Source organism: Mastacembelus armatus, chromosome 19 (assembly GCF_900324485.2).
Source record: "Mastacembelus armatus chromosome 19, fMasArm1.2, whole genome shotgun sequence".
Lineage (NCBI taxonomy): Eukaryota > Metazoa > Chordata > Actinopteri > Synbranchiformes > Mastacembelidae > Mastacembelus > Mastacembelus armatus.
This window is the reverse complement of record NC_046651.1, coordinates 19,198,416-19,212,131: the sequence shown is the minus strand read 5'-3', so window position 1 is coordinate 19,212,131 and position 13,716 is coordinate 19,198,416. Positions and strand designations below refer to the sequence as shown.

The window sequence follows — 13,716 nt, the reverse complement described above, 5'->3', positions numbered from 1 at the left end:
GTTAGCCGAAGTTAGCTAACGGTTAGCCTGCGGCTAACAGCCAGTTTCCCGCTTGTCACCAAATAACATTTTGGATCAACAGAAAAATGAAGAAATACTCACATGCTGTCAAACTGTTGGTAAGACTGTAAAAACAGTCGTATATATTCTTTATAACGCCGTGAAAACGCAAAAACGTAATTATTAACTTTACAAACCGTGGTGTAAGCCACCGGCTACAAGCTAACTGCTAGCTAACGCTAGAGCTAAAGGATGCTAATCTCAGGAACCAGTGTGAGGCTCACGTTAAACATAATATAGCTAGACATTAGACATATTAACATATATAATAATATATTTTTACAAAGAAGAGTATTTTTATATGCAAAAAGATTCTTAGTCTCAAAAGAATATTCAGAAACTAATAGCTAACAACACTGAATGATTTAATTTCTTTTTTTCTTTTCTCGTGTGGTGTCCGACAGCTATTGTGTGATTGGTCAGAAAATTGAAGTGGGCGTAGTTAATGCGGAAAGCGGAAATGTTTTTCCCGCTTTTTCCGCTGCCGGTTGTCATAGCAATGGATAGTTTTGAGGGACAGCAGCCAGAGGCGGTGAGGAAGTATGAAAATCTTTATAACACATCCTGTAAGAGATATGAAGTATGAAAATCTTTATAACACATCCCGTAAGAGATATGAAGTATGAAAATCTTTATAACACACCCTGTAAGAGGTATGAAGTATGAAAATCTTTATAACACATCCTGTAAGAGGTATGAAATATGAAAATCTTTATAACACATCCCGTAAGAGATATGAAGTATGAAAATCTTTATAACACATCCCGTAAGAGATATGAAGTATGAAAATCTTTATAACACACCCTGTAAGAGATATGAAGTATGAAAATCTTTATAACACATCCTGTAAGAGGTATGAAATATGAAAATCTTTATAACACATCCTGTAAGAGGTATGAAATATGAAAATCTTTATAACACATCCTGTAAGAGGTATGAAATATGAAAATCTTTATAACACACCCTGTAAGAGGTATGAAATATGAAAATCTTTATAACACATCCTGTAAGAGGTATGAAATATGAAAATCTTTATAACACACCCTGTAAGAGGTATGAAATATGAAAATCTTTATAACACATCCTGTAAGAGGTATGAAGTATGAAAATCTTTATAACACATGAAGAGACACAAATATAATTCGTGGAAAAAGGTAGGCCAAACATTGTGTATGGAGGAGAGTGGGTGTGTGTGTCGTAAAAGATGGCGATATCCGCTGAATTGTAGTTTCTGTCAGATTCCCACAAAAAAAGTGTTTTTATATTAAATGTAAGGTTCAAACTGGCAAACATCATCGATAAATCACCTATAAATACCTGCTGACTCCAGTGACTTTTGGGATTATTTACCTTTATTTTACATCCGACATACGGTTTATGGTAACATTAGCCGAAGTTAGCTAACGGTTAGCCTGCGGCTAACAGACAGTTTCCTGCTTCTGTCACCAAATAACATTTTGAACCCAAAAAAAAATCAATACTCAAAATCAATGCTGTCAAACTGTTGGTAAGACTGTTGAAATAGTCAAATATGTTCTCTCTCTCTCTCTCTCTCTCTCTCTCTCTCTCTCTCTCTCTCTCTCTCTCTCTCTCTCTCTCTCTATATATATATATATATATATATATATATATATATATATAAAATATTTAACTTAGTTGCCTTTTTAGTCCATTCCACCACCACATTGGGTCATTGGGTGCACTTAGAGAGCCAAAGCTGGAGAATCTTTACCTCTTCAGGCATGACCCTGAGAACACAAGTGTCAGACCCAGTCTCTGCATCAGAGAAGGGACCTGCTCTATAGACTCAAACTGAACTGAGCCTATCAATGTCCAAGAGTAAAAAAAAAAATCACTTCATCTTAAATGTTACTGTTGGGACATGAACTACACCTGTGCCCCCCGAGTTGGTTTATTTGAAGAGATCAGTCAGTAGCCTATTGAAGATTCTATACTTTTATTGTTTCCACATCAAAACAGATTACATGAGCAAATACAGTCAGATATATCTGGAGTTCTGTGACACTATTTCTAATGCATGTAGCCACAGAACTGAAAACAAGGAAACACACAATGGTTATATAATCTGATTACGCCCTTCTCAAATGTAACTCTTGCTGCTCAGCTCGTTCCCATATATGGCCTTTACATCAGCGTATGCTCAATAATATTTCACCTCCTATATATGGTCTCTACACCAGTATATGCTCAGTAATATTTCACTTCCCATATATGGTCTTTACACCAGTGATTACAATAATTCAATCTTTTATCTTTGACCCCTCACATTACCCATCAGCAAACATAAAGTTGCAACAAAACAAAGTTTCTACAAATATCAACTGACTAAAACAAACTAAAGCACCATAAGGATATAGGTTCTTACTCCTGTCAGTAGCAAACTGTTCATAAAGTGGTTCATGAAGACATCTGCCAGAGAATTAGAAATTATGGGAAAGGCATAAGTTTCTCTTTATATATTTTGCTCTGCCCTCTGCTTCTTTCCAGAACATAGTCAATGTTATTTCTTTTTGTAAGAATTATACCATCATATCATCACTTAACAATCTGTTTCCAGTCCTTATGCATGCATCCTTATGCTTGTCCTTATGGCATTCAGCACCATGGTATTAAACAGTTTCAGAAATGCAAAAATGATGTGCACAAACTTAATAAAGTCAAAAGTAAGGAGCAGAAAGAATCAAGCTAGAAGTTACAAACAGTAATAAGTACAAATAACAATGTAAGATCTAGAAAGAATAGGAAAATATACAAAAAGGGTATTTCAATCAAGTCTCAATAAGTATTACATATGGTCTTTAGAGAGGATGTGTCCGAGGTTGGAGAATGGAAAGTTTTTGTCATGTTTCACCAACAGTAGAGAAAAATCATGTAGCATCTTGTGGAGCAGCCCAGACCACCTGCTAAGGCCCTCTATGTATGCTCTGATAACCACATCCTGTGCTTTTGACCAGGGACAGGAAATAGCCTGGCAGGCAGCACCCAGAACTCAGGTGATTTGTAATTGGTCAATTCTATCACCCCATATGGACATAAGCTGATCTATTGGTTGATTTTCAGTTGAGTTTGCCATTTCCAACTATTGCATGCTAAACTAAGTGTCAGTATAGTTGTGACCAGTGAAGCTTTGGAGCAGAGCAAAGCTTTTCCTCTACCAGAAAGTTTGATACCACATGCTGAGAGATTTCACTCACAGACGGTGAATTGATTAGACGGACTACATACATCTATCGATTGAGAGATAAGTGTCGTTAAGTTGACTTTTCTTTTGAATGTGTGGAAACTCTATCCAGCAAACAGCAGTACAGCAGTTATATGTATAGGGCAAACATTAATTACACCATACTGTCATTTGCTTGCTTGTGTGTGCAAGTCTTTTTTCTTACCTGAAGACTGACAATGTCTAAAAGCTTTTTGCATGTACCCGTATTGTTCCGAATATAAGACAGTATTTTTTTGTTTGTAGCAGGGGAACTGAAATCCCTCTCATTTTTATTATATTAACCCTTTGATACATTTTTGTGTATTTTGATTTTAATTTCCAGCTCTTTTTTTTTTCATTTTTTCATGCATATTGTGAGTAATCAATGCCAGATTATGCATTTTTAAGTTTTTTTTTTTTTTTTTCATGGGTTCGTAAATTTTCGCCTATTTATAACGCTGTAAACCAAAATAGTAACATTGAGTATCCTTCGCACAAAAATGTGCACATTGAAAACCATTTTAATCACTATTTTTGACCCTGCACTTATAAAAAGCATAAAGCATGCATATGATTATATATCTTGTTTTTGTTCATGTTTTGTTATAATAAATAATATAATAAATAACAAATAAATAATAAATATAAAATAGATGTTACATGGGCAAAAGGTGTGGCTGTTTGTTACAGCACAAATGACTATTTGGTATCTATCCATAAATAATCCAGTTTGCATGAAGTATACTGAAAATACATAATTTATTATGCTTTTTTTGGTCATAAAATGAGGGTGCATGATGACAAAAACATGGCAATTTAAGGGTTAAAATAAAAAAAGAACCATGCATATTTGATATGTATGATTAGGGCAGATGCTGGTCTACCAAAAAAAAAAGTTTGATAATAATCCATCCATCCATCCATCTTCTATACCCGCTTTTTCCTGAAAGCCAGGGTCACGGGGATCAGCTGGAGCCTATCCCAGCTCTCTTTGGGTGAAAGGCAGGGGTCCACCCTGGACAGGTCCCCAGTCCATCACAGGGCCACATAGAGACAAACAACCTCACACACTCACACTCACTCCTATGGGCAATTTAGAGTCACCAATCAACCTGACATACATGTTTTTGGACTGTGGGAAGTTTGATAATAATAATTTATATAATTTTTATAGTTTGATTTTTCCGCACACATTTTTGTGGGACATTAACGTAACTTTTTTGAAGCTGCGTCAAAGGGTTAATATAACTCCCTATTACTCATGAGAGTTAACGCACACGACACTCACAGCACACAGGAACTAGGATGCAACTTCATATTCAGAACAGGACTAATTCTGTGGCTTCTCTTCACGGAAGCTTACAAACTTGCGTGTTTCTCAGAAGTACAACTATTCAAGTGCATCATGGGTAATATAGTCGCTGCTTGCAACGGGACTTTTTTACAATATCCTTAAGGTGTAAAGAATGAGCACCTCATCGCTTTAATTCCCCATCTCTCGTGCTCCTCGATGCTGCATATACATAATCCTGTTTGGTATCTATTGAATCTGCTAGTTTGGATGTTTTCATTCATCTAGGAGACATGACTTCAGATAATATAGAAGTGGTGGCAGCTCTGGGTCGTCCTTTTACCCTGGGGATGCTCTATGATGCAAGAAGAGATGAAATCATTCCAGGTAAGATGTGACTAGCTGTTACATTGCAGTTCAGTCCAGGTATCACAGATCTTTTTGAGGAAGTTGAATAAATTGATAATTAACCAGAATAAAGACTCTACTAATTTAATTTAATTATTCAGCACAAATACAATAAAATGCTCACATTAATGTGATTCTTTTTCTTCACTTTAAACACGTAAATTATAAAAGTGCACACATTGTTGGGTCTACTATAAAATACAATGCAGGCCAGTTTAAAAGAGAAAAAATAATTAAAAGACTAATTACATGAAATGTATTTTTCATTTGCATTCCTAGTTTCCTTATATTTGCTAATTTTTTTTTCTATTTTGATTATTGTCGCAAAAGTAAAAATGGGTTTGCACCCTTTTAAAACTAATTAACATAAAAATATTAAATATTCAGATTTTAAAATAATCTGTCATCTCATAAAATAAACCTTTTACAGTATTATGGTGAAGAGATTTTACAGAAAATTAACTGAAACCATAGAAAAACCTTTGCTATGTTACTGTAGTAACTATATTTTTTTATATATTGCCATGTCCCACTGAAAACATACCTCACTATCATTCTTGTACTATGGATGAGCAGTTTTGTGCCAAAATCAAATGTTAATTGCAGAAAACCTTCCCCTCACCACCACCACCAACCTTCCTCTGCAGTTAGACTTAGACTGAATCTATTAATCCACAAGGGAAAGAGCTTTGAAAGTTATTGTTGTTCCTTCTCTCACAACTTTTGTTACATATTTATTTGCACTATTGGTGATTTCTCCGATGTTCTTGAGAAATAGTTTTTCTTTTTAACCAAACTGTGCCTGTGATGTTTTAAAGGCATCATGCCGTGGGATGAGGAAACTGTACAGAAGTACACAAAGGAGTGTGATCATCATGGCAGTGAGTTTAAAGTCTTTACGTCTGACTCCATGGAAGAAAAGTCCTTCCTGCTGGATGTTGGTGCTTCCCTGAAACTCAGTTTTTATGGTGGACTGATTGAAGTTGGAGGATCTGCCAAGTATCTGAATGATAAGAGGAAATCCCACAATCAGAGCAGGGTGACGTTTCAGTACAAGGCCACCACCTCCTTCAAAAAGCTGTCAAAGATTCTTGATGTAGCCAGAAACACCGATCAAATAAATCATGTTAAGGGCTTAGCCACACATGTGGTCACCGGAATCCTGTATGGAGCAAATGCTTTCTTTGTGTTTGACAGTGAGAAGTTGGACACCAGCAGCATTCAGGATGTCCAGGGCAACATGGAAGCTGTGATAAAGAAGATCCCCTCATTTAGCATTGAGGGTGAAGCCAACGTGAAGCTGACTGATGAAGAAAAAGCTCTGATTGATAAATTTTCCTGCAAATTCTATGGAGATTTCATTCTGGACAGCAACCCCACAACATTCGTAGATGCAGTGAAGACCTACCAGCAACTCCCAAAGCTCCTGGGAAAATCAGGTGAGCGTAGTGTTCCATTGAAGGTCTGGATGCTGCCACTGAAGACTGTGGCTCCAGATGCTGCCAAGGTAATGAGTGTGATCAGCATTGGACTTGTGAGGAAGGCTGGAGATGTTCTGGAAGATGTTAAGGAGTTGGAAATAAGATGCAATGATTGTCTGGAGGACGCAGTCGTCAACAGTTTCCCACAGATTCAGAAAAAGGTCAAGAGGTTCCAAAACCTGTGTAAGGACTACGCAGCAGCAGTCCAAGAGGAGATAGCAAAGAAACTTCCCTCGATCAGAGCAGGTGATGAAGATGAGAGCTCACTAAGAAAAGTCTTTAAAGACAGAAAGAGGTCACCTTTCAGTCAGGAAAACCTCAGCAGCTGGATGGATTCTGTAGAGAGAGAGATCAACATCATCAGCTCTTGTGTACAGATGATGGAGGGAGTGAAGATCGTCCCAAATCAGTCTGAACTGGACAAAAAGATTCTTGATCCAGGTGTAGAGGAAGTTTTCTCCTTTGTCTTCACCTCCCTGGAAACTGCTGACCCCTTCCATCAGAAACTGGCCGACTATGTGGATCACTTAGAACCACAGAGTCCTGGAGGGGTCAAAATACCCAAACAGGACCAGTGGTGCTTCTCAGATGAAGTGACGACCAAGATGAGAGAAAAGGCCAAAGTTTTCAGTGAGTTTGTCAAAGGTCAGAAGAGCAACAGCAGAATCTGTTTCCTTGTTGCAGCCATTACAAATGAGAAGCACAAAGGAGGGAGCATCTACCACTACAACGACTCCTCCCTCGTTACCGATGATTTCTCAAAGCCTGAGGTCCCTGATGTAATGAATATAACAGACAGGAGAGATTTAATGTGCTGTAAGTATTTTATTATGATTTGAGAACTTTCCTTTTTTCCACCATCATTGTAAACATGAACCTACTTTTCCTAACGTGTGATCCAAGCTGCAAAATGATTTAGATTTGGTTCTGACCAGGTCTCATTGTCTCCAACAGACGCCTGTGATCTCACCCTGGATCCAAACTCAGCACAGAACAACCTCATTCTGTCTGAGGGGAACAAGAAGGCGACACATGGTGTGAGTCAGTCATATCCTGACCATCCTGACAGATTTGATGTTTTTCATCAGGTCATGTGCAAAGAGGAGCTCACTGGGCGCCATTACTGGGAGGTGGAGTGGAGCAGTGGTGAGAGTGAAGATGTTGCTGTGGGTGTGAGCTACAGAGGAATGTGGCGGAAAGGCTACGGTGACGGGTGCAGGCTGGGCTATAATGTCATGTCCTGGTGTTTGGGCCACAGGTGGAATCCACCAAACCCTACTCTGTATGCAGAGCATGATAAGAAGGCCACATATCAGCCTGTCCCCTCTAGTGGCTTCTGCCAGGTGGGAGTGTACCTGGACTGGCCTGCAGGCACCCTGTCCTACTACAAAGTGTCAGCAAACACACTGACCCACCTTCACACCTTCTCCACCACGTTCACTGAGCCTGTTTGCCCATGCTTCATGATTTGGTGTGATAAAAACTATGTGTTCCTGCCCCTGTAAACCTAAAGCCACATGATTCACTCATGTCTCAGCAACTGGTCATGGTGAATTTAGCTTTTCACTGGTTACAAAACTGATCAATATCAGCAAATCAGTATCGAGAGGAATCGTTTCTACAGATCTCAAAATTAAATCTGGTAATCAGGGGGTCCTTTAGTAATTATCATTACTAATTATTAGTAATAATAATCATTCAATCTCAACTTGACCATGTTTTTCCTTGGAAGACTAGTATATAATAAAATGCCTTAGCAAAGTCTCTAATGAACGTCAGGATGGATTTCAAAGGAATGGTGGATAAGACTCACTCTGTTCTCAACAACAGGGAAGATAAACTTTGTTAAGGAGGAAATTCAGGAGTTTTCAGTGTATTCATGGTTCTGTCTAAACCTTTTGACACGGTGAACCACAGTATTTTGCTTAGAACGCAGTCTCTGTATGTGTTATATGACAAAAGGAAAACAATATGTTAGTGTAATGGATGGAGCTGAGATTTCTGGGGCATTAGATGCCAAATGTAGTTGGAAGGGTCAAATAAACTTAATCATGTAACCAAATCCTTTGTCAACCTGTAAAATAAGCAGATCAGCTCAGCAAAAATGTTTAAGCTTCTATTACAGTTTAGTTTTTCCTTCTCATTAGTTTTAGGACTTGACATTAACATTTACATGTATTTTTATCTATAAACGTCTGTATCATTCACATTATCTATCTCTAACTTCTAAAGGCCTTTTTCAGTTAAATTCTGTAATACACACATTATCATACACGTTAAATAACTAGAGCAACCAAATATTAAACAATCTAATTAAACTAACATAATATGTGTAATGGCAAAAATAATCTTTGACATCTGTTTTGTTTTGCTTATTTTTTATTTGAGATTTTATTTTGTGGTTGTGTATTTTTAAGTCATTTGTGGTGAGATGATATGAAAAGCCCCGACAAGATTCTTCTTTCACCTTCATCCTCATCTCTTTTAAATTTCATTGTATAATCAATGTCTTTGTTTGTGCAAATAAACAAATACAAATATTATTCTTTAAAGTTTGATGTGTGTGATTATGAACATTTAACATATAAACATGAAAAACTGGATGTAGTTTGGATCAAACAGACGTATCTAAATTGATATTTTGCTGACGGCCACATATTCATCCACCTGTCACACACAACAATCATCAGCAAATAAACGTAATAAACATCAGTGTGAGGAACCTGCAGCGAAGCTTCTTAAGAGCAGGCAAACAGCTGAATTCAACACAGAGAGAGAGAAATTCTCATTTCATTTGTCTGAGGACTCAACAGGATGAATCATCACTGCAAAAGCTTGAGATTAAACAGGCGGATGAAAAGAGGAAGGGCAGAAAGTGAGAGCTCTCTCTATCAGGATAGTAACAGTATTGTGGGTTAGGGTGTAGTACAGCAGAAAACAGCACCCTAGCATCCTCAAAGGACAAAAACCCTTAGATCCTAAGGCTCGAGAGCAGATTAGAAAAACTGGTTAGACTTGGGGTCAGGTCAGGGTGAAGGGAAACACACAGATACAGAAAACAGACTTCACCTCCTCCTGAGCCTTTAAATCTGAAGGAGGGTACACACCTGTGCAGGTGACTCTGCAGGTCAGGACAAAATCCAGGCAATAAAGTCCAGGATCTGTCTTCGGGCCTCTGTGATCAAACAGATCGATCAGGACAAGGAACTGAACTGGGAAATATTTTCATTAGAAATGTACAAACGTTCCTCCACTTCATTTGAGTCAGTGTCCAGTGCAGTGATCTTTGTACTTTAAAGGTTTAACTGGGTGATGTCTGCCTGAGAGAGGGAAGGTGAAATCTCAGAAAACCTGATGAATCATCCAAAAAAACCCACCATCAGCTCTGGAAATAACAAATGCTGAACAGCAACAAGGTAAATCCTGTGATTTCAAAACTTCCTCACTAGTTTCTACATTTGGCCCCAGAAAGGAAATAGTTTCAAAATCTCTGTGTCGGTTTGTGTTTTCTGCAGGACCTCGGCTACGACGCGCTGAGGACGTCAGCAGGTGTGCAAGTTACAGGAAACCACAGAAGAAAACACAACGTTAGTACAAGTTTATACAGACAAACTCTGTCTTTCACTCGCCTGTGACGTTAAATATAGATTTATGACTCGTTAAGTTTGAGCTCAGCCACACCGACAGACATTTCAGTCTGTGTGGGGGCCCAGTTAAAAGGTTCCTAGCATTTAAAAATCTAAAAGTAGAATATTGGCATCGAGCATCATGTCTACATTAATCAACAGCCATCTGATGTTCAATATTCTGCTTTTTGGGACTGAGCTTTGAAGGCAAACAGGTTTAGGGATTGGAAGGAAGGTAATATTCTTAAAGGAACATGAGCACATTTTCGTTTATCGTGGGATTATAGCACTTTACATTTTCACTGATGGGTAAAGTCTGCGGCTGTTTGTCTTCAATGAGGACGATTGTTAGCTGTTAATGTTACAGACATTTTATTTTATTTTCCCACGTTATCTTTGCTGCAGCCTTTATGGTGACTGTGACAAAAGTGAATCTCAGATTCAGTCTAAGACAGCAGAGTGTAGTCATTCTTCACTGTGCTGTATCTGTACTTACGTCTCGGTGCTGTTGAGTCCACTCGACTTGACTTTATGTTTGCCTGTAGAACACTTGTGAAACATCTTGCGAAATGTGCTTCAGGATTTCTGGCCAAACACACAACCTTTTTCTTGCAGTGTGATAACTGCTTGAGCAGCAGGCTTGACAACAACACAGGAACATCCTCTTTTCAGTGTTATAAATACAGGAACAAAGGTGAAACATCCATTTCTTCCTCCAGCTCCTCATGAAAGAAATCCTCCCTTAGACGTGGACTGGTGAGTCCTGGATATTAAATTCATTTACAACATTAATTTATGTGTTTTCACAGATTTTATCATAATAAATTTAATATTACTGGTGAGTTTTTTTAAATAAAGGACTCTTTGTTTTGGGTCAGCTCAGACTACATGCGATAAAGATTTAGACTTTTTTAATTTTCACATTTTAAAGCTCTGACAGCATTTGCTTGGTGGTAAACTCGTATTTTCAGTATCTGAAGAGTGTTTAATTGTAGGTTTATTTGGTGTAGCATGTTGAGAGTCAGTACTTCACTTTAAATGACACATGCAGGTGCAGAGTATCTGCAGTAACATCATTAGACTGAATGTTTTATGTTGGATATTTCAACCTTGCTGTCACTGCTGTGACGCTGCTGACGCATGTTTTGTACAAATTGCTTCATTATCTGGTCTTGAAAAAGTGGAACTGGTTCACGTACAGATACAAACGTGTGCTCTGTTTCTGTTGCACAGATTTCTGCCAAATTTAGAAAGAAGAAGGTGAAAAGGAGAAGAGGCAAATTTCCTGAATCTCTGCCTTCTCCTTGGTGTGGTCACTTCTCTCCTTCAACCACCAAAGGTCCTTTAAATAGAAGCACATCAAATAGTTTTGTATCGTCGTTCCTCTGGTTCCTCTGTTCTCTCCGATAAAAGTTAACAACAGCAAAATGCCAATGGAGCAAACTGAGATTTCAATCTGGACGACCCCGAGCCCGGGGGGTGGTGGAGGGGGTGCAGGTGGAGGCTGCCCACCAGTTGGGATTCAGCTGGAGGGCTTGATCATGCCCCCAGTCCTCACCATTGATGTGATACTGGGGCTGCTGGGAAACATAATCGCCCTGTGGATCTTCTGCTTTAAGATGAAATCCTGGAACCCCAATGTCCTGTTCCTCTTCAACCTGGTCATTGCAGACTTCCTGGCTCTGGTGAGTCTGCCGCTGAGGATCGATGCCTTGCTCAGGGGCCACTGGGTGTTTGGGGATGGCATGTGTCGGATCAACCTGTTCCTGATGTTTTCCAACCGCTCGGCCAGCATCGCACTCATGACCGTGGTGGCGATTTATCGCTACTTCAAGGTGAGAAACATACTGTAGTATTTCTCTGTCCACGCTTCAGATCTGTAGTACATTTACTGTGACAGGATCCACGTACCAGGTACAACATCCTGACTTCAGGTACACCCCTTATCTTAACCCTCATCCTAACCCTGAACCTAACCCTAACCCTGAACCTTACCTTAACCCTCATCTGAGCCCTGAACCTAACTCTAACCCTGAACATAACCCTAACCCTAACCCTAGCCCTGAACCTCCTGAGGGTAACGACCCCTGGCTATAGTCTTGGTTTTCTATGACAATGAGTCCACAGTTTAGTTTTTTACTGTAGGTCAGACAAAACATGTTGTTTTTCAATCAGCTGGTTGCAGCCTTGCAGTTCTACTCCAGTGGAATAATGTGACATTAGTACAGGTTTTCTGTGTGTTAACTACATGACAGAGATGGAGGATTGTAATGAATCAAGTTACGACCTAAATGACATGGAACAGTCCTGGGGTCTGCGAGGCCTTTGGACTGATGAGCAGATAGTCCAGAATTACTAGGAAGAGGCACATTTTGCTCTGTGATGTTAAATGCTGCACCGTCCCTGTCCTCTGGTTCCAGGTGGTGCACCCTCACCATCGCTTCAACCGTATGACCAAGCAGCAGGCTGTGTACGTGTCGCTGTTTGTGTGGGTGCTGGTGATCGGACCTCGGGTTCCCATGCTGGCTTACAACCACATCAAGATCGCTGGCAACAACACCCAGTGCTTCTTCTTCACCTCCTACAAAGAGGCATCGCGGGCCATCATCATCCTGGTGGCAATGCACCGGATCCTGACGGTGCTGGAGTTCATCATCCCGCTGGCCATGCTGCTGTTCTGCACCATCCGGATCTCCAGGTTCCTGAAGGAGAGGCAGATGGGAAAGGCGGACAAGGTGAAAAAGGCGATGCGAGTGTGTGCCGCCATTGTGGCGGTGTTCATGGTGTGCTTCCTCCCCACCACAGTGACCACCATCGGGGTGTGGGTCATCCGCTCGTTCCGCCCCTGGGACTGCTCCGCCTTCTACACCTTCACCCAGCTCAACATCGTGTCTTTGTGCCTGAACTTCCTGAACTCGGCGCTGGATCCCATCATCTACGTCTTCTCCAGCTCCTTGTTCAGGAAGAGCCTGTGCAGCTCCCTTCCCCGCGCCCTGCGCTGCGGCCAGGAAGCCAGCGATGGCGAGAAAACCACATCGTCCTCTGGAACTCAGTCGACCCAGCAGGAACTGAAGTCCCTGAGGACTGACAGAGGCAGCGGAGCCATGTGAGGAGCTTCTCGTCCACAGCAACGACTGGAGGAAGCAGCTCAGCCTGCTCTGATTTCCATAATTTGTTTTTGGCTGTTTTTAAGGTTTAGATTACATCTGTGCGAGCACACACACACACACACACACACACACACACATTTGTTAACTGCAAACTGTGTTGTGTTTGTAAATGTATAAACAAGACTGTAAACAAGACCAAGTGGAGCAAAATGAGACTGGGTGACCCTGAGTCCTGGTGGTGGAAAATGTCCAAACAAGCTGCAGTCAGTGAAACAGAAAAGTTATTGATGTGTATGATGAGCTCCATCTAGTGGAGAGATCGTGCACTTCAGTGATCACAGTCCTGATCCTCTCCCGGCCCAGTGAAGGCTGAAGGTCTCTGCAGCCTCAGCAGGAAAGGGCCTGAATAATAAAAACGCTGATAATAAGATTTGATCTCTTTATGTAACACTGAGGGTTTGAACTATAATAACTTTACTCTTGCTCAGAGTCACGACTCAGACACAGTTATATCTTC

At 40.1% G+C, this 13,716-nt stretch overlaps 2 protein-coding genes across 2 annotated transcripts; both read left to right on the top strand.

The window, feature by feature from the left end:
* Window positions 1-3,237: 3,237 nt before the first annotated feature.
* LOC113135771 (neoverrucotoxin subunit alpha-like) lies at window positions 3,238-9,004 on the top strand. Its single transcript, XM_026316030.2, has 4 exons — window positions 3,238-3,321; window positions 4,863-4,961; window positions 5,801-7,279; window positions 7,418-9,004. Exons 2-4 carry the CDS (start codon window positions 4,868-4,870, stop codon window positions 7,966-7,968), a joined length of 2,124 nt encoding a protein of 707 aa, XP_026171815.1. The 5' UTR covers window positions 3,238-3,321; window positions 4,863-4,867; the 3' UTR covers window positions 7,969-9,004.
* Window positions 9,005-10,599: 1,595 nt separating this feature from the next.
* LOC113135772 (hydroxycarboxylic acid receptor 2-like) lies at window positions 10,600-13,627 on the top strand. Its single transcript, XM_026316031.2, has 3 exons — window positions 10,600-10,845; window positions 11,323-11,924; window positions 12,510-13,627. Exons 2-3 carry the CDS (start codon window positions 11,517-11,519, stop codon window positions 13,197-13,199), a joined length of 1,098 nt encoding a protein of 365 aa, XP_026171816.1. The 5' UTR covers window positions 10,600-10,845; window positions 11,323-11,516; the 3' UTR covers window positions 13,200-13,627.
* The last annotated feature ends 89 nt before the right edge of the window (window positions 13,628-13,716 follow it).

What these genes read in the sequence shown, in the direction of transcription:
- LOC113135772 (XM_026316031.2), top strand. Translation starts at nt 11,517, where the DNA reads ATGCCAATGGAGCAAACTGAGATTTCAATCTGGACGACCCCGAGCCCG. An exon ending in CGATTTATCGCTACTTCAAG is followed by an intron (nt 11,925 to 12,509) that starts GTGAGAAACATA and finishes CTCTGGTTCCAG; the next exon opens with GTGGTGCACCCTCACCATCG.
- LOC113135771 (XM_026316030.2), top strand. Translation starts at nt 4,868, where the DNA reads ATGACTTCAGATAATATAGAAGTGGTGGCAGCTCTGGGTCGTCCTTTT. An exon ending in AAGAGATGAAATCATTCCAG is followed by an intron (nt 4,962 to 5,800) that starts GTAAGATGTGAC and finishes GATGTTTTAAAG; the next exon opens with GCATCATGCCGTGGGATGAG. An exon ending in CAGGAGAGATTTAATGTGCT is followed by an intron (nt 7,280 to 7,417) that starts GTAAGTATTTTA and finishes TGTCTCCAACAG; the next exon opens with ACGCCTGTGATCTCACCCTG.